Raw genomic sequence first — 27,899 nt, 5'->3', positions numbered from 1 at the left:
TGATGCATATGTGGAGCATCTTCTTAAAGATCATATAACTTTTACATGATAAAACTTGTCAATAAGCTCAAAATGAGGGTGGCTCATATTGCCCCGTATGTTCATATTGCCCCTACTGCCCCTAAGTAATGATAATTTTTTTGGGATTTTTTTTTGAAAAAAAAACGTCGACCCGTTCGTGAGGTAAATTGTCAGGAAAGAAATCTCAACTCATTTTTATTTTAATAGATTGCCAAGATCAGATATCATTCATCAAAATGTTGAATCAAAACTAGAAACAAAACTTCGACACTCTGCTATTAGTCGTACACCCTCTCCTTTTTAAGTACTTTCGAAGATATTCCAACAAAAATCAAATTGATTAAATTCTTTTACCAAATTGGTATGTTTTTATTTTGCTTGCTCAATATCCAATCATCATCATCAGCATTAGATCCATTAGCGTGTGGTTGTCATCATCATAATTCAAGACATTTCTGTGTGTGTAACAAGTTGTCCAAGTTTTCCTTCTGGGAACTCACTCGGAATTGCATACTGTAGGAGTCGCGATCGAAGCTTCGTTCAGTAACAATCCGATTACATGGTTAATTGTTAATTTCAGCATCTCCTTTCTTCATATTTTATGTGTGTTTTGTTTAAGATATTATAAGTATTGAATATTTTTGTTTAAATGTAAGACTTTCAATCTAAATTTGTTTGTATTTCGAAGTTTTCAAATTCAATCGGTTTGCCTGATAGTTGCAAATTCTGGTTCGACAATCGATCTGTTTCGTGACATAACTGCTTTCGGCTAGGCTGTTCGAAAGAGAAGCCTCCGGTAACCAAATAATAAACGAATGAACCTAGGTGCATTGTTAGTATTCTAAAGAAAACTAAAATATAGTTATTAGAAACATTTCAAACTGAACATAGATAGATTAGTTACAAAAAATAGCTTTGTGTTTCAATCACAGCGCCTTCAAAACTGACAAAATATGTTCTAATTCAAAACCTTTCTCTGAGTATCTACGGTTGCAATAAAAACTAGTTCAAAGAATTAAAAAAAATAAAGTAAAAAGTAAATCAGCAGTGTTGTTACTTTCTTTGTTCATTCAAAACAGAGATCGTATCTGTTCTAATACGGGCTGTCCAGTTTACTGCTTTTCATTCCAAACATCGCTGCTGGAGCTAGCCGGAGCCCAGATCGAACGGAACGGATCATACGCTGGAACGGAGGATGCATTTGTGTTGGCGACACCCATCGAGTCTTGCTGCTGTTGCTGTGGCTGATGATGCGGTTGCAAACTATTCAACGGATGCGTCTGGCCCTGCACTGCTAACGAAGGGTTCGGCGTAGGCTTGACCGGAGAAAATCCTGGGGGAGCACGAAGGGGCATCGGAGATGGTGCCTCTGTGTTGAGCCAATTGTTTGTCAAACGCGAATTCATGTGCATAGCAGAAAGAGTTGGATTGGATTGCTGTGGGAGATGACTAGCTTGCGAGAATACTGGGGGAGCAGACCAAAGGGAGTTCCAGTCCATCAATGATGCCGTATTCAATTCCTCGTGCTTTTGGAGCATCTGCCATAGAATCTTGTTCGCATCCCAGTCACGTTGACTCATCGGCATTTGGTTTGTATCCCTAACAGAGTCCATACCGCCGGTAGTATTTATTCCATTTGCGTTCAGTGATCCAAATGCGGACTTAGCTTGAATGTCTCTTCTAGTTCCATGGAAATTATCGCTGTTGTTGCCATAGTCTCCGAAGGCTTGTGAGAAGTAACTGTCCGAGCCGGTCAGGTCGTTACTCATAGAAACGGGAATGGGACGTTGAACAGCATTTCCAAAGGGGTCCCAGCACATTGGAGTTGCCGTAGGAGATTTCTTTGTTGTACCAATGGCACCCAGCTCTGATCCAACACCCTTACCCATGTCCTTTTCAATGGGAACGAAAATATCGTCTTTCGCTTTGCCGAAAAGAGTAGCAGCCACTTTCGATGCATCACCTTGAAGCTGGTCTGATATGAGGGGAGATGTCACAGCGCCTACACCAAACCCATTCATGTTTGCGGCCAACAAATCAAAGTTTAACATTTTCGATGCGCCTGAAGAGCTGGCACTATTGATGGTGCTTGACTTCTCTGGAGCAGCTGACGATTGGGCCACAACATCACTAAAACGAGCTCGGTTCTCTCCCCATATATTAGGCGGTGCTGAAAATTGATTGCCTCCGGAAGGAATGTTGCTATTGGTAAGGAAAAAGTTGGCGCTATTGGCGTTGCTATTATTGCCGGGTTTGCCACCGAACTGTAGAGCTTGAGCCTTGTGTATAGTTTTGGAGCCTTTTTTGTTGCCATTATTTGATTTGCGCTCGCGGCCTGGAGTTTTTCCAAATTTCTTAGACTGGGACGAGTCGTTCTGCAATAACGATTTATTGTTCTGTTAATAACTTACATTATCGGAACGAGGTATAATACATAAAACATATTATTTTTGAGGCCGGAACAGATATTCATTATCCGAAAACCATCAGGAAAAATGAAGTATTTGTCCAGCTAGTCTGGGCAATAGAAAATAATTGAATACATTGATAAAATGGAACAACTCATTACATATTTGGTTTCTGAACATTTTTTTTAGTTTTCCTAAGTAAACAAATTTAAACACAACAAATCTAGTGGCGGAGTATAAAATAGTACCTGTTCTGGCCTTTTCTTAAATAAAATAAACAATATTTCACATTTACGTACTATTCAGGTACAACAAGATCGCTTTTTACGTAATAGGACTAGTCTTGATCTGGGACGGGACTTGCAAAGAGGAAAAAATGTAACTTCATTTGCAACCAGCAAGCGCTGTCACGAATTGTCAGATGCAACCAGCACCTTTTTGTGTGAAAGTATTGGTATCCCTCAAAAAGTATTCCGAATGATTTTGTTTTACGAGTACTTTTTCACTTTGAAAAGTATTCTAGAATAGCCGGAAAGCTTAATATTGAACAGTTATTAATACGTGTTTTATTCCCGATAGGAAAATCTTTATAAAAATAATATTACAAATCCGTAAATTGCAAACACTTTCATTGTGCTCAGAAGATTTTACCCGGGATTTAGGTAAAACACTCAAGGAAACAGTTGACAATCGATAATCAACTGTGATGAAAAGAAGAACAAGTGTAAAAACAAGGAAAAAGAAGCCGTCTTTGCAGGTCTCGTCTCAGGTCTTGATCAGCTTGAAAGCTCACCTTTCTAAATTTGCGTTGAAACATTGAAACAATTCGGGCAGCAGGGACTATGTCCAAGGGCTTGACGATCCCTCCCCAGGCCATCTGCGAGTTGTGGGGCTTGCCTAGGATGTGGTGGGGTTTGACAGTGGGCCCTGTTAAACCTCTATAAAAAGCTGCATGTATCCGCAAGTAGGCTCCACCAAAGCGACCGTGTGCCGCTCAAAGCGCACAAGCCCAAGTCCTGGTGTTAGGTGGGACGCTAAACAGCCCTGACACGACGGCCCTCCGACGAGACAGGAGGTTTGCGCAGGCCCAATAAGCCGCCTAGAAAACCAATCATTACGAACAATATAAGAGATAATGCGACTCGATATAATCGGCAAAGACCTAGGCGACGAATACAGGATCACGATTGGAAGCTTGGAACATGGAATTGCAAGTCGCTAGGTTTCGCAGGTTGCGACAGGATGATCTACGATGAATTACATCCCCGCAACTTCGACGTCGTGGCGCTGCAGGAGATTTGCTGGACAGGACAGAAAGTGTGGAAAAGCGGGCATCGAGCGGCTACCTTCTACCAAAGCTGTGGCACCACCAACGAGCTGGGAACCGGCTTCATAGTGCTGGGTAAGATGCGCCAACGCGTGATTGGGTGGCAGCCAATCAACGCAAGGATGTGCAAGCTGAGGATTAAAGGCCGTTTCTTCAACTACAGCATCATCAACGTGCACTGCCCACACGAAGGGAGACCCGACGACGAGAAAGAAGCGTTCTACGCACAGCTGGAGCAGATATACGATGGATGCCCACTGCGGGACGTTAAAATCGTCATCGGTGACATGAACGCACAGGTAGGAAGGGAGGAAATGTATAGACCGGTCATCGGACCGGATAGTCTGCACACCGTATCGAATGACAACGGCCAACGATGCATAAACTTCGCAGCCTCCCGTGGAATGGTAGTCCGAAGCACCTTCTTTCCCCGCAAAAATATCCACAAGGCCACATGGAGATCACCTAACCAAGAAACGGAAAACCAAATCGACCACGTTCTAATCGACGGTAAATTCTTCTCCGACATCACGAACGTCCGCACTTACCGCAGTGCGAATATTGAATCCGACCACTACCTCGTTGCAGTATGCCTGCGCTCAAAACTCTCGACGGTGTACAACACGCGTCGAAGTCGGACGCCGCGGCTTAACATTGGGCGGCTACAAGACGGTAGACTAGCCCAAGAATACGCGCAGCAGCTGGAAGTGGCACTTCCAACGGAAGAGCAGCTAGGCGCAGCATCTCTTGAAGATGGCTGGAGAGATATTCGATCCGCCATTGGTAGCACCGCAACCGCTGCACTTGGCACGGTGCCCCGGATCAGAGAAACGACTGGTATGACGGCGAATGTGAGCAGTTAGTGGAAGAGAAGAATGCAGCATGGGCGAGATTGCTGCAACACCACACGAGGGCGAACGAGGCACGATATAAACAGGCGCGGAACAGACAAAACTCGATTTTCCGGAGGAAAAAGCGCCAGCAGGAAGATCGAGACCGTGAAGAAACGGAGCAACTGTACCGCGCTAATAACACACGAAAATTCTATGGGAAGTTGAACCGTTCACGTAAGGGCACGTGCCACAGCCCGATATGTGTAAGGACATAAGCAGGAACCTTCTTACGAACGAGCGTGAGGTGATCCAAAGGTGGCGGCAGCACTACGAAGAACACCTGAATGGCGATGTGGCAGACGAAGGTGGCGGTATGGTGATGGACCTGGGAGAACGCGCGCAGGATATAATTTTACCGGCTCCGGATCTCCACGAAATCCAGGAGGAGATTGGCCGGAAAGCCCCTGGGGTTGACCTACTACCAGGAGAGCTATTTAAACACGGTGGTGAGGCACTTTCTAGAGCGCTGCACTGGGTAATTACCAAGATTTGGAAGGATGAGGTTCTGCCGCAAGAGTGGATGGAAGGTGTCGTGTATCCTATCTACAAAAAGGGCGATAAGCTGGATTGTAGCAACTACCGTGCAATCACATTGTTGAACGCCGCCTACAAGGCACTCTCCTACATATTATGCCGTCGACTAGCACCAATTGCAAGAGAGTTCCTGGGGCAATACCAGGCGGGTTTTATGGGCGAACGCTCCACCACGGACCAGGTGTTTGCCATTCGCCAAGTACTGCAGAAATGCCGCGAATACAATCATCTATTCATCGACTTCAAAGCCGCATATGATACAATCGATCGGGACCAGCTATGGCAGCTAATGCACGAACACGGTTTTCCGGATAAACTGACACGGTTGATCAAAGCGACGATGGATCGGGTGATGTGCGTAGTTCGAGTTTCAGGGGCATTCTCGAGTCCCTTCGAAACCCGCAGAGGGTTACGGCAAGGTGATGGTCTTTCGTGTTTGCTATTCAACATCGCTTTGGAAGGTGTAATACGAAGAGCAGGGATTAACACGAGTGGTACAATTTTCAATAAGTCCGTCCAGCTATTTGGTTTCGCCGACGACATAGATATTATGGCACGTAACTTTGAGAAGATGGAGGAAGCCTAAATCAGACTGAAGAGGGAAGCTAAGCGGATCGGACTAGTCATCAACACGTCGAAGACGAAGTACATGATAGGAAGAGGTTCAAGAGAAGACAATGTGAGCCACCCACCGCGAGTTTGCATCGGTGGTGACGAAATCGAGGTGGTAGAAGAATTTGTACTTGGGCTCACTGGTGACTGCCGAAAATGACACCAGCAGAGAAATTCGGAGACGCATAGTGGCTGGAAATCGTACGTACTTTGGACTCCGCAAGACGCTCCGATCGAATAGAGTTCGCCGCCGTACCAAACTGACAATCTACAAAACGCTAATTAGACCGGTAGTCCTCTACGGACACGAGACCTGGACGATGCTCGTGGAGGACCAACGCGCACTTGGAGTTTTCGAAAGGAAAGTGCTGCGTACCATCTATGGTGGGGTGCAGATGGCGGACGGTACGTGGAGGAGGCGAATGAACCACGAATTGCATCAGCTGTTGGGAGAACCATCCATCGTTCACACCGCGAAAATCGGACGACTACGATGGGCCGGGCACGTAGCCAGAATGTCGGACAGTAACCCGGTGAAAATGGTTCTCGACAACGATCCGACGGGCACAAGAAGACGAGGTGCGCAGCGGGCAAGGTGGATCGATCAGGTGGAAGATGACTTGCGGACCCTCCGTAGACTGCGTGGTTGGCGACGTGTAGCCATGGACCGAGCCGAATGGAGAAGACTCTTATATACCGCACAGGCCACTTCGGCCCTAGTCTGAATAAATAATAATAATAACATTGAAACAAAACATACCTAAAAAAAGATATGATAAGATGACGGAGGAGTATTATACGTGTAAGAAGAATAAAAGCCCATTTTCAAAGTTTTGTCTAATAAGGATTTCATAACTAAATAGTACGAGTGAATCCGCTACATCTAACGAAACTATATACATATTTGAAGTTGAAAAATCTGAATGGCATTTGTATCGATAACTAACGCTACTCACCTTTCCACCATGCTCACTGAACGAAGGTCCGTTCTCCTTGCCGTTATGCTCTCTTGACGACCTGTCCGCATATTTGCCCCCGTGCGACGATGAACTTTTTCCCGTAGACTTTTCACTTCCGATATTTTTGTTCCCGTTGTTACGCAAGCCGGAAACTGAGCCGTTTAGTGAATCCTTGCCCGTTGAAGCTTTTGTCTGCTGCTGCTGTGGTGCAATAATTGATGTTCCCAGTGATAGCGCCATTCCACCGGACTCATATCCAAGCGGAAGGCTCTTGGTTTTCTTGACATTAGCTTTGCTGCAAACCGTAGGTTGTTGAAGGGGTGGCGAGGCCGCTGACTTACTTTGCTGCTGCTGATGATGACCACTGTTTAGGGTGTTCTGATTGCTGATGATGCTGACGATTGAGCTAGAATCCTTTTTTAAGTCACTGGGAGGGGATCTGCTCAGAGCGTGATGCTGATGATGATTAGAAGAGGTGGATGATTTAGATGGTTTAGAATCGGTGAACGGTATTTTGTACGATGCTGCAGTTAACGACGATGTCGACGTTGAGGATATCGATGAGGACGATGTTTCCGAACTTTCCGTCGTGGTTGAACTGGAATCTTCATCGATTGTAGATTTGTTGCGTTCTTTGGTGCTGCTGGGGGGCGGATGATTCGGGGTAGAAACATAAGACGCCGTTTCCTCCTTAGGAGGAGTAATAGACCGTCGGTTTTTCTGAGCTCTTTTATCCATTTCTGGTGAGGATTTATTTGTTGCAGGTTCAGTGACCTTGGAACTGAATCCCCTGCCGAGCTTTGACGTAAAATCATTCCAAGTCTTGTTGAATGCACCTCCGTTAGAAACTTTCGATTGTTTGGGAGGCGCTTTTTTCTTTGCATTATTATTCTGGTGGCTTCGGCTGACCGGAGCTTTCTCTGCAGTGACCTCTTCTGCAGATGTCGGGCTCTGCAAGGCAATTTGTCTGAGATCTAGAGGTGGTTGGATAGGACCTCTGTCCCTCGACAGATTGATTATATGATCCTTGATAACTTTATTTGCATCGAGGAACGAAGCCAGCAGAGTTCCAACCATAGTAATCGAAAGTATACCAATCAAGATGATTCTCAGTATCGATTCGAACCATGGCCTGCTCAAGCTTAAACTACAAGATTCCAATCCATGTGCTGGAACGGTTCCCAGCAAGGTGAAGTTGACTGGAAAATTTATATTAGTATCAAAGTTAAGCGTTCTGGTCACCCTCGCCAGGGTGAAGTCAGGTGAAAACGCTATTTCTATTTTCTTACTGGCGTTCGGTTGCAGTTCAAACGGGGAACAGTCTAACACCTTGAAGCCATATCCCTCGCAAAGGATATCTTCCACCCGGATACCCGATATGGTAATAGGAACCTCGCCATAGTTTCGCGCCGTGAAAGAGCGCTTCGTTTGAATCGCAATTGGATTTTCATCAACTGCTAATTCTTGGAACTTCGAACATGACTTCAGGTGTTTCTCCGTGATCTCGAATTGTAACGCCGTTGGTGAACCAGGCTTTCTATTGCCAAATTTGAATTGCGGAATAACTGCTTTGGCTTGGATCCAAACAGCGTCGATCAGTGTGAGATTGTTGCGCATGTAGAAAATCGTGGAGTAAGTCCCTGGCACTTTCGACGTAAACTTGACGGCTATCTTCAGAAATGATTTGGGTTTCACGTAGTTCACGTAAATGTCGTCATAATCGAACAGAAAAAATGAAAACATATTTTCCTCACTCAAACTGCAATTTTCGCACTTGGACAGAATCTCTGACGGTAACTCGCTGATGTCCTGCCCGTGGATGTTTACATCGTGTAGCACCAAGTGTACGAAAAGAATCTGATCCGACGGATTGTTAATAGTAATAAGTTTTACTGCCTCTTGCTCTATCTGTAACGTAGGAAAGTGGATATTCTCCGTCAGAAGCTTTGGCCACACCAGATCCACTGTAGCATTGAATTCAAACTTCCTGATGGGATCCGTAGCCAGCTGAAACTTGATGCTCTTCCACGAATTTCTCATCTCCGAGTACAGTTTCAACTGCTGAAGCAGTTTCTCGCTGTCCAGCTTCTTATACTGTTCGTAATTATCGAGCGTGGCCATCCACTTGACCCCAAACGGTTTCGACAGAAGATCAAAGCTGCTGTAGCAGTCCGTCTTGCAAATCATTTTTGGATCGAACAGCAGTCGGCCTATGTTGGTTACCGTGTTGGGGTGAATGACCGGCTGGCGGCCATCCACCGTGAACTCGATCCCGTCAACGTCTGTCTTGATGCCCTCCACGTGGATCTTCGATAGAAACGTTGAATGTGCCGTCAGGTTCACCGAACATAGCTTCCCCTGTAGAAGAAAATAAAATGCCAATTAAGTACAATACCTATACATATCTCAATAATTAATAACATATTTTTATAAAACTAAATTGGTAAAAATGAATGGTAGTAAAGGTGAGCTTGGATAGCATTGTAGAATAACGATTTTTTTATGAGGAAAACCAACATAAGTCATTTAAAGCAGGGTGGCACTGAAATTGTTTTTTTATTTCCGCTCCATCCGATAAATCTTGCCTAATTTTCCGGTTTTTAATTAAATTGAAATATAAACCGCCTGATTGAAAAGTACCGTAATCCGGGGGAACATTGATCACCGGGGTAACATTGATCAGTTTCACCATTTTCAAGAAATGAATACAGTTGACAGCCAGCGCTACTACCTATCGGACGTGTTTTTCACTTTGTTACTCATTTCGTCACGAATACTCAGTGGTTGCAATGAATCGGGAGCGTCCAAATACCGTTGTGGTCGATTTCAGTGTACTTCCCGTGCGACCTGATGCAGCGAAAGTACACAAGTTTCTGGAAAGTGAAATTAAACTGCAACTATCGGAAGTGAAACAGATACAGTTTCATAATATCCGCAAGTGCGTATACATCGAAATGTGTAGTTTTGAAGTTGCTTGTAGATACGAAACGGAGCATAATTTAAAACACTTTTTCTGGTGTGATGAAAAAAAATTTTCTATCCACGTTTATGTGGATAGTGAATTGACTGCAGTTCGTGTTCATGATCTACCACCCACGGTGACTAATGCCACCGTTGACGGCTTCATGCGGCAATTCGGGACGGTAACGTCCATTACAAAAGAACGATGGAAGTATTACTTCCCCGGCATCTTTAACGGTGTGCGAGTGGTGCACATTAGGCTCAAGCAACCAATACCGTCCTATATCACAATCAGGGCCGGATTTAGCCGGAAGGGGGCCCCGGGGCCGACAGTATGTGGGGGCCCCAGAATGTACAAAATAGGTTGGTTTTAGTACATAAGATTTGTGGGGGCCCGGGGCCATGGCCCCCCCGGCCCCCCCCTAAATCAGGCCCTGATCACAATAAACGGATTTCAAAGCTTGTGCACATACAATGGGCAAAAACCGTCGTGTCGTCTATGTGGCCAAGCAGCGCATCCGAAAAAAAAGTGCACGCCAACAAATTCCAGCCAAACACAAGGTACTGCGGTGGAAACCACAAAGAAGCAAGAAAACTTCCCTCCACTAAGCAACGCTCAATCCTCGAGCTCTCGTGACGGGCCTGAGGAAACAAAAGCAACAGAACAACGTACTCTTGCCGAATTGGTGAGCAACAACTGCACCTCTCCCGATGACGACTATGGTAATGTGGATGACGGCGGCGATAGTTCAATTTCTTCTAGCTCCGAATCAATAAACTCAAGCGACATCACTGGATCAACGAAGCGACGGCGGTCAGCTCGCATTGCGAACAAGAAAAAGAAAGTTTGTCCTGAACAGTGTTTCCCAACTGCGGCAGCTGTAATAGGCAAAGGTGAATTGGCCCCATCGAGAGGAAGCAAAAGTTAATTTAATCATAAGAAGAAATATGTTATACAAATTAAAAGCAATCCGGCTCTGTGATGCTTATTAGCGGTTGAGCCTTTCAAATAAATCAAAATAAAAAAAAAAAAAAAAAGGAATGAATAAAATATTATTTCCTGTTATCACATTTACTCATTGTAAGTTAGGTATCTTAATCTACCAACGACAATGGTCTGCCAACTTGTAACCTTTGCTGCTACTAGAGGGTTGGCAATAAGCAATACCTACTTCGCATGTAAGAATATCCGCAAACACACCTGGCTCCATCCGAGTGGAGACACTTGCTCACAGATAGACCACGTGCTGATCGACGGACGACATTTCTCGGATGTTATGGATGTTAATTGTTACGTCCTTCAGAGGTCCGAACCTTGACTCGGATCACTACCTTGAAGTTGCAAAAATTCGGGCACGACTCTATAGCGTCACGAATTCACGAAACAACAGAATGATGCGTTTCAATATCCAACGCTTGTCAGTTGAAGGAGTTGCTGAATAGTACCACCAGAAGCTGGACGAGCGGATAGGAAATGCCACCGGATCTGGCGACGTCATCAGATTGTGGGAACATATCCACGAAGCTGTGACTACAACACAGCGATGCCAATGAAATGGTTGGTTCGATGAGGAGTGCCAACGAGTGACGGACGAGAAAAATGTTGCTAGTGTGCTCGTACCCGTTCCAACACAGAGCGGTACAGTGTAGCAAGGGCAGAAGAGAAACGTATCCACTGCAGAAAAAAGGCAACACGAAGAGAGTATGATAGCTGAAGCGCTGGAGAACATGGATAGAAACGATATGCGGAGGTTTAACGTCATTGACATTGACAGCAAAGTTTATGCGAGAAATGAATGTATAAAAAATTATGTGAAGAATACCGATTTTTAGGGACCGCTCTAGCGTATTTATTGAAAAAGCTCATAACTTGTGAACCATAAGTGTGTGTGTGTGTGTTTCATCCTCTACCCCTCACCCAGCTGGGGGTGTTGATTAAGTAGTACTACGAATAATTTGATCATATCTCATGATCCGTAATGGTGTCCTTTTTGTTACGAAGACTAGTACTATAAAAAGGAATCACTCCTGAAGCAAGAAAGGTTTCTTCAGGAAGTGTGGGGAATGGGATGTACTAGGTGCTTATAACAGGTACAGCAATACTTCACAAGGACGCCCTTATTCGTATTCACTACTCAGGGAATAGAAGGTCGAGAAGAGCCACCGTTGCTAACTAAAGCGTGAACCGGATATCTGGGACTCCCACAATATCCGCGGCAATAGCAGCAAACGATGCCCTGTACGTATTTAGTGTTTTTTTTCGCAATTTTAAAATCATGAAGCAATGAAAGATAGGAAGGCAAGAGTTAGAACTTGCTCGCCAGTTGAGTTTATCCACAATCAAAAAAACTCCAATTTTGATCATAATTGTTAATTTGATTTATCAATAGTAAGAAAATACTAGTCGAATTAGCTAATTGAAAAACAATAAATTAAACTAATACAAAATTTTATATAAAAACGATTTAAACAAAAATGTTATTGAATATTATGGTTTGACGACTTGAATATGAAAGCAAATTACAATACAATAAATATCAGCTTCGAAAAATACTGAATTATCCCGAACGTGTACTCTAATAATGGAAATTGCAATATCAGTCTATGATGAGTGTGAAAAAAAATCCTTGGGGAAGTACAATAATGGACAATGTACACAAGAACGTAAGGCGGAAACGCAAAGTCTGTGGCGGAGTCGGCTGGAGTGCAAGTTACAGTAGCAATTTAGTAAAAAAAGATCGTGGATGAAGGATCAATTCTGTGGAGATTCCGAAAAACAGAAAATATGACAGATCAAAGGCACAGTTAAGAAAGATAGCTAGAGAGAATTTAAATTAATATTGGGTTGATCTCACCAATGCAAACTGGGGTTTATACGTCCTTCAAAAAACGGATGATCTTTTAGCGGGACCGAAACCAACCGGGTTCATAGTAGACGGGTTTATAGTGAAGGTAGCTTCCTACATGTCCAACTGTTGCAATAGGAATCCGCCAGGGGACATACGGTGGACACGAACACGTTGGCTGATTGGATGCGGTGAGCTTGAGGACCACTTCTTCTCGATGTACCAAATGGTGACGTGATATACAGCAGTGGTGCTTTCGAATTTCACTTTTCTTATCGAAATAAAGAAAATATACTTTTCTCAAACACGAGAAACAATTGAATTTAAATATAGGCAAAAAAAATTCACAAAACACTAAATTATGACGGATATTTTTTTTCCGCATCTTTTCCGCATAACAACCTACTTCGATCTCCCTCATAACTTGTGAACCATAAGTGATAGAAAAATAGTTTCTTCGGCAAAGTTGCTCAAAATTAATTGCTCTACAACTTTGTGGAACGAATTTTTTTTTTTTTTCCAAAGACACTATATATCTAAAACTAATAGTTTTGGCACAAACATTTTTGTCTTGGTAGATTCGACTCTGGAACCATTGTGCATTGCGCTTCTACTTGATTGTAGATCTAACGACCTGAACTCAAGAACGTTTTGAATGGCCTTCAGTGTATTGAAATGCAGAAAGATCGGTACATATAACGTTTCTTGGCAGCTATCCAAGGATCTGTTGGGAAAGGTTTTGATGGCTGCCGAGAACATTTTGGCGGTCGTTGTTGCGTAGATCTTACAAGCTGAACTTCAAAACATTTCGCGCATACTAGAATGTCATTATGGGGCCGCAGAAATTTTTTCAATAAGTCATCTGACGACCTGAACTCAAGAACATTTTGGATGGCCTTAAGTGTATTGAAATGCAGAAAGATTGGTATAATGTTTCTTGGCAGGTATCTAAGGATCTGTTGGGAAGGGTTTTGATAGCTGCCGAAAACATATTGGAGGCCGTTGTTGTGTAGATCTTACGAGCAGAACATTTCAGCACATTTCCCGCATTCTAGAATATCAATAAAAGGCAAGCAGAAAATTTCCCAATAAGTCATTTGATTTTCTTTGATCTTAACAAGATGACCTGAGCTTGATTTGAAATAAGCAATGCGCTTCTACTTGATTGTAGATCTGACGAGCTGAACTCAAGAACGTTTTGGATGGTCTTCAGTGTATTGAAATGCAGAAAGATTGGTTTTACGTTTCTTGGCAGGTATCCAAGGATCTGTTGGGAAGGGTTTTGATAGCTGCCGAAAACGTTTTCGAGGCCGTTGTTGCGTAGGTCTTACGAGCCGAACTTCAGAACATTTCGCGCATTCTCGAATGTCATTATGGGGCACGCAGAAAAATTTCCTATAAGTCATTTGATTTCTTTGAACTGGGCAGGGTGACCTGAGCTTGATTTGAAACAAGCATTTCGCTTCTACTTGATTGTAGATCTGACGACCTGAACTCAAGGATGTTTCGGATGGCCTTCAGTGTATTGAAATGCAGATAGATTGGTATAACGTTTCTTGGCAGGTATCTAAGGATCTGTTGGGAAGGGTTTTGATAGCTGCCGAAAACATTTTCGAGGCCGTTGTTGCATAGATCTTACGAACCGAACTTCAGAACATTTCGCGCATTCTAGAATGTCACAATGAGGCAAGCAGAAAAAATTCCCATGAGTCATTTGATATCTTTGAACTGAGTAGGATGTACTCTGAGTATTATTATGTGCATATTACCTTTCGCTTCTATGGTAGAATTCAAGACCTGAACTCACGGATATTTTGGATGAAGTGGAATGCTCCAAAATAGTATCTTCAACACATAAAATTGATTACATATGTGTCTACAGTTTTTTGTGATATTTTTCCCGCTGTCTGGCACAATTTGGTATATTTCGTGATCAGATTTTAAGAAATATGGCCATAACTCTTAGATCAGGAATATGGCTTTCAATATCGGTAATTACAGTAATCAGATAACTTGGAAACATTCAAAATTACTTCTACTTGATATATTTCATGTATCTACTTTATTTTATGACGCCAGGACTTTATTGCACTTGATTACTGAAGAAATTTGGTAATCATAGCAAAAAATAAAAAAAAAAACACAGACATTTTTGAAACTCATGAACGTGGGGAGGGGTCTAGCGGGGCGACACTCAAGCCAAAAGAAAGCCCTACTAATCCCCTTTGAGAAAAGTCCGGGGTCATGAAATTTGGTCAACGCTTTACTGAGAACGAGCACTTTGAAGGAGTTGTCTATCGTCCCGGCCTTTTGAGGGTTAACAGGCTGAGACCGCTTGAGGGGTACTTCGTCGGCGAATACCAGGCAGGTTTTCGTGACGGCCGATCCACGACGGATCAGATGTTTAGCCTGCGGATGATCCTTGATAAATTCTGGGAGTACAACTTGCAGACTCACCATCTGTTCATTGATTTCAAAGCAGCGTACGATTCAGTGAAGAGAAATGGCAGATAATGTCCGAACATGGTTTTCCGGCGAAACTGATTAGACTGATACGTGCAACGCTGGATGGCGCGAAATCAAGTTTTCGAATTGCAGACGAAGTGTCAACCTCGTTTGTGACCTTAGACGGATTGAAGCAGGGTGCTGCACTTTCAAATTTATTGTTCAACATTGCACTCGAAGGCGCTATTAGGCTTTTGTCCCACTGAAGAGGGAGACGGCGAGGATAGGCTTAACCATTAACTCTACGTATTGCTGCTGCGAATAGGGCCTTTAACGGATTACGTAACTAGCTTAGGTCTCGCAACATGCAGACGGAAACGAAATTTGCTCTATACAAAACTCTGATGAAACATGAAGCATGGACATTAAAAGAGGCGGACCGGAGAGCTTTCGGAGTTTTCGAGCGAAAAGTGCTGCGTACAATACTAGGAGGGAAACTAGAAAATGGTGTGTGGCGCAGACGCATGAATCATGAGCTAAATCAAGTATACAAAGAAGGTTGATTTTCAATCAAACGTTTTATGAAAATTTGCCACAAGGAAACGGTATGAATTTCAATATGTTGCCTTATGAATGATGATTTTCATTTAAAAAAAGTAAAGTGCGGCAGCCTGTGTTCGAACCATGAACGTCGGAGTCGGGAGGCCGGTATGTAGACCACACGCCCATCGACGCTTGAATACTTGGGATGGTAACTGCGTATAAAAAGCACTGTGGGTGGAATAATCAGTCGAAGATTCATAAGGCGCCAGTTATGAATTTCGATAGTCCAGTTCGCTGAGTGTTCTAGAGTGTTCGGCTTAAAACAGATCCCTGAATTACACCACATGGGATGCTTTTATTCTCAGAAATAATCCCATTGATGGTATCCTGGAATCTAAGATGTTTCAGGAATGAGATAAATTGGGAAACCCGTCTGAGCCATTTGATTGAGAATCGCATATTGCCAAATGGAATCATATGCCTTCTCAACGTCCAGCGTTTCCATTCCGGATGATTTTTTCATTACGAACCGATTCTTAATCACTTTAGCAAGACGAACAAGCTAGTGGTTTGTCGAATGTCGAATTGCATTTTCACTTTTAAGAGACCAAATGAAAATGTAGCGCGCTCCCGGTCACCTGTTACATTACAAGCAGTCATGATGGGAATGTTGCTTTGGTTTAAAACGTGAATTTTTAAATAGTTTTAATAGATCTATGCAAACAACGATGACTTGTCGATAAAATGATTATATTGTTTCTGATTTCCGAGTTAGAATTAACATTATTGAAAAAGAAACAGCTTGTTTTCAGTGTTAATAGTTTAATGTGCTTTCATGAAATAAAAATCCGTGAAAATTTCGGCGACCTGCGAGGTAAAAGGTAAGTATTTTATGAGCTGGTTGCCGATTGTGTCAAGTCCCGGAGTTTTTTAGTTTTTAAAGTTCTTTATCAGACGATAAACGTCTGAAATTTTCTGCCATATTAATCCTTCCAAACTTTGAGCTAATTTGGATGTAGTTATTATGGAAGTTATTATAGAAATTGCCCCTTTTTTGAAAGATTGTTTTTTGTTGCGACATATCACAAATGATGTCCAACGGATCGGCCGTGCATATTCAGGTGCTAGATTTATATCGAGACTAGCGTTGTCTATTATCCCATACGTTGTACTCGGTAAAAGTTTCCACACGTTTCAAGAGAGCAGCCTCGTTGATCCAATGGCAAAGATCATAGGATACCGCAGTCAAAGGTCGTCGTTGGACCCACAGGATAATTCTAGATGTACCGTGACATGCCCTATTACCGTGGGGTTAAAGACGTGTCTACAATAAATTCGCTATATAAAATTCAATTTATAACAATCACCCTTGAAAACTATGTCGCTTTAATCAATATTAAATACATTTGAAGGGAAAAATATGTTTTGTACTTCAACTCATAAAAAAATAAGAAAATAGTATTCGACATTTGACTTATGAATATGCCTAATACCGCGTACAGAAGATTCCAAATACCGCGCAGAAAATTGCCTAATACCGTGCCCTATCAAACAAGCTCAAATGATGAGCTTAAGAGCACATTTACAAAAAAATGTGTAAATAATTGAATCATATACAAATTTCAATTAAATTATTAGGTCATACATACTAAAAAACGTCATAAAAATTTACTATTTTACACAGATACCTACTGGGAAAAGAATCATTTCCTTGGGAAGTTAGCAATTTCTCAACATTGACGGCTTAAAAGCGTTAAAATAATTTACTTCACATTTCTTTAGGTTTTAGATAGATGATATCCAATCGAGTGTCTAAGTAGATTTGAAGACAATGGGAGGATTTTTTTTTTTTCGAGTGTTGACCAGTTGTAGTCTTAATAGACTGGTATCTCGGCTGGGCTCTCCATGTGATACACAATACTAGCAGACGACTCAAGCTATGTTGCTCACTAGGTCACTGCGGTCTGGGTTCGTATTGTGATCATACCGATACATTTCCCTTCCCGCAGTCTGTCAGTTTAAAAACAAATAATAATAATAATGAAAGCTCATCACGCGCATGAATGTTTTCCGAATAATTAACATGTAAAGTTGATTTGATGTTTTCTTGGAGCCGATATTCAATACCGAATAGTAGTCTATGTTGACAACGGGTGGTACTGATGCCATCTCCAAGTAAAGGCCGTTCTACATCGATTAACGCAACGGCGCATCTTGACAGTAATTCTGTATTCTCTGTCAAAACGCGTCACCGCGCCCACCACCGCAGCCGAGCCATAACACTTTGATGTAATGTGATGGGATCATACTAGTGGACTTTGTTTCAACATGGAATAATTTAAATGGTATCGTAAATATACAATAAATTAATTTAAGTACTATTGCAATAAATCGACATACTAATCTGAGAGCTTCCATTATTTTGGCGGTTGATCAAGATTATGGCGTCATATCCTTTACAGTACTGTCTGATATCATTAATTTCAGTAGTCAAATGGTCATGTTCTATTCCGCTCTTCAAAATTCAAGTCTTTAAAGTCTGGTCCAAGATTCAGTTATCAATGGTATGGTAATGCTTCATTGCGTCTATTTCCTAGCTAAATGAATAATTTTTACGATTATGAAGCATTGATTTATATGAATAACATCATTAAAAATATGTACTACTCGTTGGATAGTCATTTCTATTATTGTGATAATTAATGTAAAACACTACTTGTCTTCTATATTTTAGATCTGTTATTGTCATTGTGTTGTTGTCGGTTGTCTGTCTGTTATGTTTCAACATAAAGGTCTTTTATAACTTTGTCTCATTAGTGTTTTAGTCATTGTAAGATACAGTATGTATAAAACTACAAAAGAATTGTTGAGTATTGCCTTACAAATCCTATGTCCTTCTTCTATCTATCAATATCTGATTTCTCCTTTTATCAATCTCTTTTTCTCTTTTATAATCTCAACCTCCACTTTTTTCTTCTGTCTCTCTTCTATCTCAGATTTTCAATTTAATATTTTTCTATCCAATAGTACAGTAAACTTCTACCTTGGCTGCTCTAAACCATTTCTGAAACAAAAATAAAAAAATAAAATTCTGTTTAATTACTGAATCTAAAATGTTCAATATTATTATTTCATTTTGAGATCAATCTATTTTTTTAATCCTACGTTTTTTCTTGGCTGATTTCTGGTTTGCTATGACATTACTATTTTGAATTTTTCAACCTGATGTAAATCCTGATAAGTCTAAATAGTTCTCCACTCCCAATTGAAAACATTCTGAAAATTGAATGTCTCTAAAATACAAAGTAGAGTTCTCAATTTCAATCTATATTACAACCTATTCTATCCTACCTATGGCCACGCGTTGGCTTCGCTACTTCCAGTTGACGAGAAATTGATTAATTTACCGACCCCTTGGAGAGTGCTAATGAGCCCTAGCGGATCCTCCATGTAAAGAGCTATACCTGATAAGTATGCCGGGACATACGATCAGGGGCTCAGTCTGCAAAGCAGCCGATCCACTGTGAATCGTTAGAGGCGCACCGAAGTGCTCCAAATGTGATATGATACACAGATGAATATTATCTTCAGTACCGTCAACCCCCGTGACCTTGGCTAGGGCGTGACCTTGGCTAGGGAGATTTGAAGACAATGGGAGGATTTGTATTCAAATGAAAAATACTCTACCTTCATTTCTAAAGGAAACTGCACAGGAAAAATATTTACGTCTATAGCCTGTGGAAAATATCGCATAAATGTCATTGTATTCGTATGTGCTGAACGACACAATAAAGACGATTTGTATGTTCATTAGATGTATACCATCTTCAAGTCTTCCAACAGAAGTTTTTATTTGAGGAAGTATTGGAATAATACATATTGCAATATGTAATTCATCTTAATGATGCTTCCCTAGTAATCCTACGCATAAAATGTCGTAGATATTTATTATGAATGTTTAAATAGGTACCTATACGATATTGTCTAGTGGTCTATGTATTCAATGTGATGGTTACGTTTTATTTTTCTGAGTATCAACTTCACGGTATAGCCTAGTCACGGTATTAGGCACTACTGGCGAAGAAGATGGACTAATACCGCGACAATTGTTTTGATTAATAAAAATGCAAAAACAAGAAATTTAAATACTATTTCAGTACCCAGCTCATTTTTTATAGCTGTAAAACTGGGCTCAATGAGATATTGGAAGTAAATATTATTTAAAAATCAAGTTACAAGACTTGGAAATATAACTATAATTTAAAGCGTTTTGCTAAGCGGATGCAAATTTTGGCTGGTCGAGTCATAAATTTTCACATTTATTTTTTAGCACCTAATTTACGTCACAAATACCCACAGTAATAATTTGCTAACATTTCCCGATATATATTTGTGTATTTCACCAAATAATGTGATGTGTATGACAGACAGTACCTCTTTATTCATCAATTTGGATAAAATCCACGGTATTAGGCAATGCGCGGAATTAGGGCAGGTCACGGTATCGTGTTGGGTTACTAGAAAACATGGTCAGGATAAAGTTTAACCTTACACACTGTGTTGTTTTAACATGGCTGTTAGAGAAGTATTTGCATTGCATAGGTTCGGGTTCGCAAAATCTGCGGAATGCCCGGAATGCATAGGCGAGTTGGAGTCGGCGGAACATGTGATGTTTGCATCCCCGCGATTCGATATTGAACGAAACGACATGCTGCTTGCCAGCGACATGGATGCTAATCGAGAGGATGTACCGGGACGAGGATATTAGGACTGCGGTGAACGCAGCAGCTCAACAGATTATGTCGAAGCTGCAGCGATGGTGGCATTTTGAACAAAACCAGCTTCTGCAGTAGAGACCTGTGATGCTGTGAACACAAAGTTCACCCGGCAACCCACATGTCCCGTGTGGACTGCGGGGACCTCAGTATGTGAATATAGGTAATTGTGGCCCATGCGCTATTAAAGGTGCCTCTGCGGGGCCCTCCTTAGCCGTGCGGTAAGATGCGCGGCTACAAAGCAAGACCATGCTGATGGTGGCTGGGTTCGATTCCCGGTGCCGATCTAGACAATTTTTGGATTGGAAATTATCTCGACTTCCCTGGGCATAAAGTATCATCGTGTTAGCCTCATGATATATGAATGCAGAAATGGTTACTTGGCTTAGAAACCTCGCAGTTTAATAACTGTGGAAGTGCTTAATGAACACTAAGCTGCAAGGCGGCAATGTCCCAGTGGGGGATGTAATGCCAACGAAGAAGAAGATAAGAAGCTATTAAAGGTGCCGGGATGCTCGTCTTCTACGTAAGTTATTGATAGAGACCGTTAGGTTACTGTTACTGGCCTGCGATTGACGGATGGTGATGTTACCGTCTATGACGTCGATGTGTTTTGAATGCCTTGTGTGTTAGCATAAGTGTAACCGTTCTTAAGAGTCTCCCCCTGAAGTATTGCTTAATTGCGGGTTACCTGTGTCTGTTTGAAGATTTCCGTTTGCTCAAATTTTCAACAAAATTGGTTACCTAGATCTAGAGCTCCAAAATTGACCATTTTGCATGAAAAACGGCAAGTGGGCACTTTATTATGCCTTCTACTATTCAACTTTTTTGTTTTAAAAAAAGGGCATTATTTCTGGATTAGTAACTAGTTGGTGTCAACATGACCAAGAATCGAATTTCCGAAATAATTTTCAAATATAATACAGGGTGGCCACTGAAAATCGATTTTCAAATTCCCGGTTTTTTCCCGCTTTTCCCGATGATTTTTTTCAAATTTTCCCGGTTTTATTTAACTTAAAATAAAATATTGTAAGAGTTTTTGAACTTTAAACTAGGTGATTAATTATTTTAGAGCGTCTTAGGGGAAATGCTACAAGGTTAAAAGACTATTATTCTTCCATTTACTTCCACTATTAACTTTTTATGTATCAACAAGCAGATACGTATTTCGTTTCCTACTTGGAAACTTCTTCAGTGTTTGTTAGTCGATAACAAACACTGAAGAAGTTTCCAAGTAGGAAACGAAATACGTATCTGCTTGTTGATACATAAAAAGTTAATAGTGGAAGTAAATGGAAGAATAATAGTCTTTAAACTAGGTGTTTATTTTCTGAGGTCAGAGATCAGTTTTATATCGAAGCAACTAATAACTTGTATCGAACATTAAATTACCAACAACGTGTTATGCAAATGCTTTAATCAATAGGCACTCTGAAATCTTGCACTTCGTGGCCATGAAGTTCTAGTGTCAACAGGCATTTAATCAAAATGGTAATACAACATAAGCCCCTACAATGGTTACAATGGTTTGATTCTTTTCTTAGATGCAAAACTTTCGTAAGATTCTATCGGAGCCAATGAATATTGCTTGCCAGTCTAAGCAAAACGAAATGTTTTAAGTGTCCAGCTCTCGGTTTGATCTAATTCAGACTATTTCTAACTAGACTAAAACAGCTACAGTCAACTTTCTACATCTCGATCAAACATAAAGGGGGAAATGTGTAAACATCGCGTGATATTTTTCATCGAAATGAGAAATTGCAGTACTGATCTTAACAATGACAACAGCTTATGATTCTGAAATTTTTAAATATATTTGTTCTCGTGTTTCACGTTCTACCAAAACGATTCCTACTGGTAATAACCTTCCACACAATCCCAAAACCTCCCGTGGCACCTATGAGAGGTCGTAGTGTTCTCTGCATCTTTCTGAAGTAGGTGTCCAACTAACCATCCCTCCCCTTTCCTCAGCATTCACAAGGACGTGGCCAGGACAGATCTCGACTATTGGGGAGAGTGCATTGCTTCAATCTAAGAGATTTTGATTAGTCCCAAATCAATATCTGTGGTAACAGATGAAAATGATGCTACTCTCATACAATAGTCTTAGCTTGTACCACCTAGAATCTTATATTGTGTTATGATATCTCATCAAAATAAATTGATAACAAAATGATCTAGTAACAACACAAACTGGATTTGGGATAAATATCCACTTATTTATTGTTTTTCATACATGTAAAATCAAATAAAATCAGTTAGAATGCGACTGATGATTGAACATTAAAGAGTAATTATTTTCCTTATATCATTTTCATTAAAAATTTCAAAAATTTTGAGAGTAACTTGACGAAAATATTTTTTCCCGGTACATGTCCTGAATTTGGTTTTTCCCGCTTTTTTTCCCGGTGACTTCAATTTCCCGTCTTTTTCCCGCTTTTCCCGTTTTTCCCGGTTCGGTGGCCACCCTGATAATAATACAGCAAAAGGGGTCTCCAGTAGCCTTGCGACCAAAGGCGTAGGATTGCCTATCCGGAAATGGCGAGATCGATTCTCGATCCGGTCTAGGATGTTTTCGGGTTGGAAACATTCTCGAAACCCTGGGCATAGTGTATCCATTGTACTTGCCACACAAGATACATGTTCATGCAATGGCGGACATAGAAAAGCTTACAATTAATAACTGAGGAAATGCTAATAGAATACTAAGTTGAAAAGCAGGCTAAGTTCCAGTTGGAATGTAGAGCCATTGAAGAAGAAGAAGAAGAAGTACAGCAACAGTTCGCCAGCTGGGCGCTTTTTAACTGGGCGTTCGCTAACTGGGCCAAAGCCCAGTTAAAAAGCAGCTATCGTTAGCATTGAGCAATTTGCACAAATTCATAGGTGGTACAAGCCAAGACTATTGTATAAGAGTAGCATTACTTTCAACCGTTACCACAGATATTGATTTGGGACTAATCACTATCTCTTAGATGGAAGCAATGCACTCTCCAATAGTCGAGATCTGTCCTGGCCACGTCCTTGCGAATGCTGAGGAACGGGAAGGATGGTTTGTTGGACACCTACTTTAGAAAGATGCAGAGAACTATACGATCGCTCATAGGTGCCACTTTGGAATTGTTAGTGTGGAAGTTTTTTGGTAGGAATCTTTTTGGTAGAACGTGAAACACAGAAAGAACTAAGATAGAAATACAAAGTAGAAAAAAAAAACGAGCCTGGATTTGAACCCACGACCGACCTACTGCTTGTAAGGCAGAAGCGGTAGCCACTAGACCACCGAGCTCGTCCCCAGTTAAAAGCGGCGCTCGTTAACTGGACTGATGTTTTAGCCCAGTTTGCGAATGGATGCTGTATTCCTAAGTTTAAGAAGTTTAGTTTTTATCCGTCTCATTTTACGGCACCCCCACGCTGGCATCTCATCTCCCAGCCAGTTCTCACTCATAGCGGGAGCCTTCCTGTCCTGTGACAAAAGTCCAGATCATCTATTCCTGAATCATTCAACCCTAAGCAATTAAATTTAAGTTCAGGAAACATTGTTTGTTTAGAATATCACAAACATAATCTCAAAACGATCCTTCAAACACATCACTTATAATTTGTCATAGAATTGATTGCCTTTTCCAGGGGACGCTGCAACGAAGGGCATTCATAATTGATGGGAAACAAAAAATAATAACAATAAACACCACTTAGACACAGTCAGAGGCTATCGCTTACCGCACAGCTGCTCGACAATAATTACTTCCAATAAATATAAACAAAATTGAGAACAGATGAGACGAGAAACTTGAAAACCGCATATGTAATAATAAACAAAAGATAACATGATAACATATTTCCCGCAGAAACCATCAACGGGGATGCTAAAAATAAGAACTATACATGCGGGTACTCACCGGGAAGCAATCATCGAAGTACAGTAGCTCTCGGTTGAGTTCCAGCTTACCAACGGCAGTGGTGAAACTGATCGGAGTCACGATCTCCTCGTAGTCGGTGGTTATGCTAAACCGGCCCTGATAGCTGTCCGTCGTGCTCGACTGCACACTGACCTGAAACACGATCCAATGCTTCGGTAGAATGGTATGGCAGAGAAAGAGGTTCTCTCCCGTGTGTGGTCCACAGCCGCGCAAAATCACGGTGATGGTGGGCGCCCCGGAACCTTGCGAGGTGATGGCTCCTTTCCAGTGCAGAATGGGGATCTCCACTGGATTGGCATTGAAAAAGGCGATCAGCGTTTCGCCGATCGTTGAGATCGGTAGTATACCAAAGTTAAGTTCCTTATCGTCCAGGTCCAGCATTTCGTACTCTTCGGGAGGACGAGGTGTAGTGGTAGAGAACGGAAGAATGCGTTTCAACATCCCGGTATAGCTGTAGATAGGTAGTTCGTATTCGGTGACATTAGTCATCAAACGAATGTATGACGAAACGGATCGGTTGAAATTTTCGGTTACGATCCGTGATATCCGGAGTATTGTTTCTTCCTGCTCCGGACGCAATGTTTTGGGTACGAAATGGGTGATTTGAAAATTGTTCGAGCAATCTGCAGGTACACTGATGTTTGAGATTAACAATGGCACGTTGAAGTTATTGCGAATAACCAAACGCCGGGGTTCATGAAGTTGTGTATTTTGATCTGCGTGACGGCCATCATCTGATATTAGAAATTTAAGAATTTCCGTATCGTATTTCAGATTCCCTCTAAGCAACTGCACATTAAAAGGGATGGTGAAGTAAAACTCGGGATTAGGAGGTTCATAGTATGAAACACTCAAGCTTCCCTGTGCTAACGATTTTTCTGGATATTTGGTCCAATCAATCTCGAAGTTGAGCATAGGTTGCGGCCTCCATGTTATGTAAACCTTCGAACCGTACACAAATGCACCATCATCAAAAAAGGCACCCCAACTTTTGATAATCATCCGACGTTGGCCGGAATTGGTCAGATTCCAGCTAACTTTGGTTATATTTTCTTTAGCATTTTCGACAGTGAGATCCAGAAAAGGTTCCTTTGTGTAATATCCAGTATGCTTCTTGATCTCGATCTCAATTGGAACCACAAGCATTTTTTCAATGAGCGTTGGAACGTCGTTCCCACCGGAAATTTTTATTCTCACGTAAGATGTATGATTTCCAGGTGTTTTTCCGTGGAACCGAACACGAATTACGCTCCTCGTACTATGAGGAGGAATTTCCCAAAGGGCTTGTGGGCCTTCCTGTGCACCACTGGGCAGTTCCAACTGGAAATTTCCACCACTGCTGTAAATTTCCATGATTTGCAGCGGTGTGTCGTGAGGATTGTAGAGAGTAATCTCAGGCGTAAGTGTCGCATTCAACGGAGCCGATATACCCACCAGAGGTTTCAGTCTGTAGGGGCACTCGATACCGTCTCCTTTGACATGATAATGTAACAGCCCAAAAGACGTATGGATCTCAATGGATCCAGCTGTTGCTCCGAGCTGTCGAGGTAGAAATACGACATTAAAAGTGGTGTTCCCTTCCGGCGGAATAACCGATTCCTTAAAGTATGAACTGTAGAAATCCGACGTGCTGCCGGATATTGAACCAAGAAATACGCTCCTGTTTTTGTGTTTGTTTATCAAAATCACCACTTGGTTGTGCGGATCACCAATTGACCGCTCCAAAAAATCCAGCAAGCTTGGTTGGAAAACTAAATTTCCCACCAACTCTGGGCTCGTCTTTTCGGTACCTAATAGTCCGGATCCTCTCCCGACGGTATCTCCTCTTTGGAACATCTCATCCATTAAATCCTGCGACGAGGACGAAAACATCTCCTGCGCACCGAAACTTAGCTGTTCGTTTTGGTGTTGTTGCTGCATCTGCGGCTGTTCCGATTGAACCTGTGCCTCCAGTTGCAAGAAGATTACCAACAGACCGAAAACACGAAACGTGCGCTTGCTGCTGGCCATTTTCATTTTCCTGCTTCTCTTCTTTTCGAATATCCTCGTTTCTTCCTATTCCTGGGTGCCAATAGTCACTTTTGTTGTTTGCTTTCTATTTCCGTCGACAATCCAATGGTCGTCTCATTTTCTCCACTCGACTCTTTGTGTAGTCCCCAACCAATCCACACTTTTGACTGTTGTTCAGTGATTCCTGTTGCTTTACTTCCGTCTTTCCTTCCGATGCAGCTGCTGCTACTAAACATCATCCAGTGGATCGGAGGGAAAAATCGACGTCGTGCGAAAAAAAAGAAGAAGACAGCAACACCGAAAGAGCAAAACGAAAAACGTCATGAAAAAGTCCTCGAAAAACACACGCGACGACGGCCTTTGCCTCTGGAGCCAGCCGAAATTTTACTTACCGTTTAAGCTCTCCGGAACCGTTTTTACCTCCGGCAAATACTTTCCGGGTGGAACCGAATCTGCCAACCGTGATATGACGCAAGTTTTGTTCGCTTTTGCTATGTCCCCGAAACGGGATCACTATTTTTTCGCTGCAAACTTTGCACAACGCAAGAGAAGGTAAAAATCCGACCGTCGTCTTGTACACTGAAAAAAATGTGACAGTAGATTTTATCTGTTGACGTCTCGAGTAATTTATGATTATGGCCTAAACAGAAAAATCAACAATCATTCAGTTTTGTTGCAAATTGGGGCCTTAGGCTGTGAACCATTCCACCGATTCGTTTAACTTTTAGTTAAAATTTGACACTCCGATGGTTATTTTCCCATCGTGGTTAAAATTTTACTCCGAAGCCGACCCATTTGAGTTTTGACAGATTGATAGTTATTCGGAACGAAATGGATTTGGCGCCAATTTTCTCGCGAACAAAGTTTAACTATCGAACTGTCAAATCTAACCATGCTCCGAAGCAGGGTTATTTTTAACCACGGCGAAATAACCATCGAACTGTCAAATTTTAACTAAAAGTTAAACGAATCGATGGAATGGTTCACAGCCTAAGAGTAAAATCAGCAGTGATTCAAATCGTTCGGGGCTGTCAGTTTGAATATGAATCTGAATCATGCACTTTCCCAGCAGTGGCTCAAGATTCATTTTTTATAACAGTCGAGATTCAAAAGCTTAAAACTGTTATACCGTCCTGTTCTATTTTCTGCAGATTTGAACCACGACTGAATCACGAGATTCAAATATTTTTCAATTGTTTTGGTGCATGAATGCATCATTTTATGTGCATTCTATTTAATAAACATGCTCAAATGTTGTTTATGCAATGTTTGAGCAATAAATTGTTCAATTTGGTGTTAAATAATTTATAACTACATTTATATGACCTTGCATGGAGGAAGAGCAGGCGGATGTCAATCGAAGGGTCTCCTGGGTTCGAGCCTCGCATCGTTGGAGATTCTGATAACTGTTAGTAGTAATGACTAGTTGGTGTAAAAAAAAACAAGTCACAGTTCTACAAATTAAATAGTTGAAAAATCGATAGTTCATGAAAGCCATAAAATAATATCAAGATAAAAAATATCCGTGAGAATTAGTCCTCTTTTAACATTTTTATAAAAAAAATATTGTTGCGGAAACTTGTAATAAGCTTTATTTGAGATATTCCTTTCAACAATTGAGATGTATTATAGCCACCGAAACCTAAAC

At 41.6% G+C, this 27,899-nt stretch overlaps 1 protein-coding gene across 2 annotated transcripts; it reads right to left on the bottom strand.

Annotated features, from left to right (window-relative positions):
- Positions 1-361: 361 nt before the first annotated feature.
- Positions 362-26,835, bottom strand: LOC134213017 (transmembrane protein 131 homolog). Of its 2 annotated transcripts, none has more exons than XM_062691464.1 (4): positions 26,644-26,835; positions 24,221-26,479; positions 6,752-9,112; positions 362-2,396 (listed from the first exon to the last, which is right to left on the bottom strand). In XM_062691464.1, the coding sequence occupies exons 2-4, from the start codon at positions 26,255-26,257 to the stop codon at positions 1,134-1,136; spliced, it is 5,661 nt and encodes a 1,886-aa protein (XP_062547448.1). In that variant the 5' UTR covers positions 26,258-26,479; positions 26,644-26,835; the 3' UTR covers positions 362-1,133. The 2 variants fall into 2 exon arrangements, with proteins under 2 accessions (XP_062547448.1, XP_062547449.1); XM_062691465.1 differs by having other exon boundaries at positions 24,221-26,476.
- Positions 26,836-27,899: the final 1,064 nt, after the last annotated feature.

The sequence above is a fragment of the Armigeres subalbatus genome, chromosome 2 (genome assembly GCF_024139115.2).
Source record: "Armigeres subalbatus isolate Guangzhou_Male chromosome 2, GZ_Asu_2, whole genome shotgun sequence".
Classification (NCBI taxonomy): domain Eukaryota; kingdom Metazoa; phylum Arthropoda; class Insecta; order Diptera; family Culicidae; genus Armigeres; species Armigeres subalbatus.
This window is presented reverse-complemented; position numbering and strand designations above follow the sequence as displayed.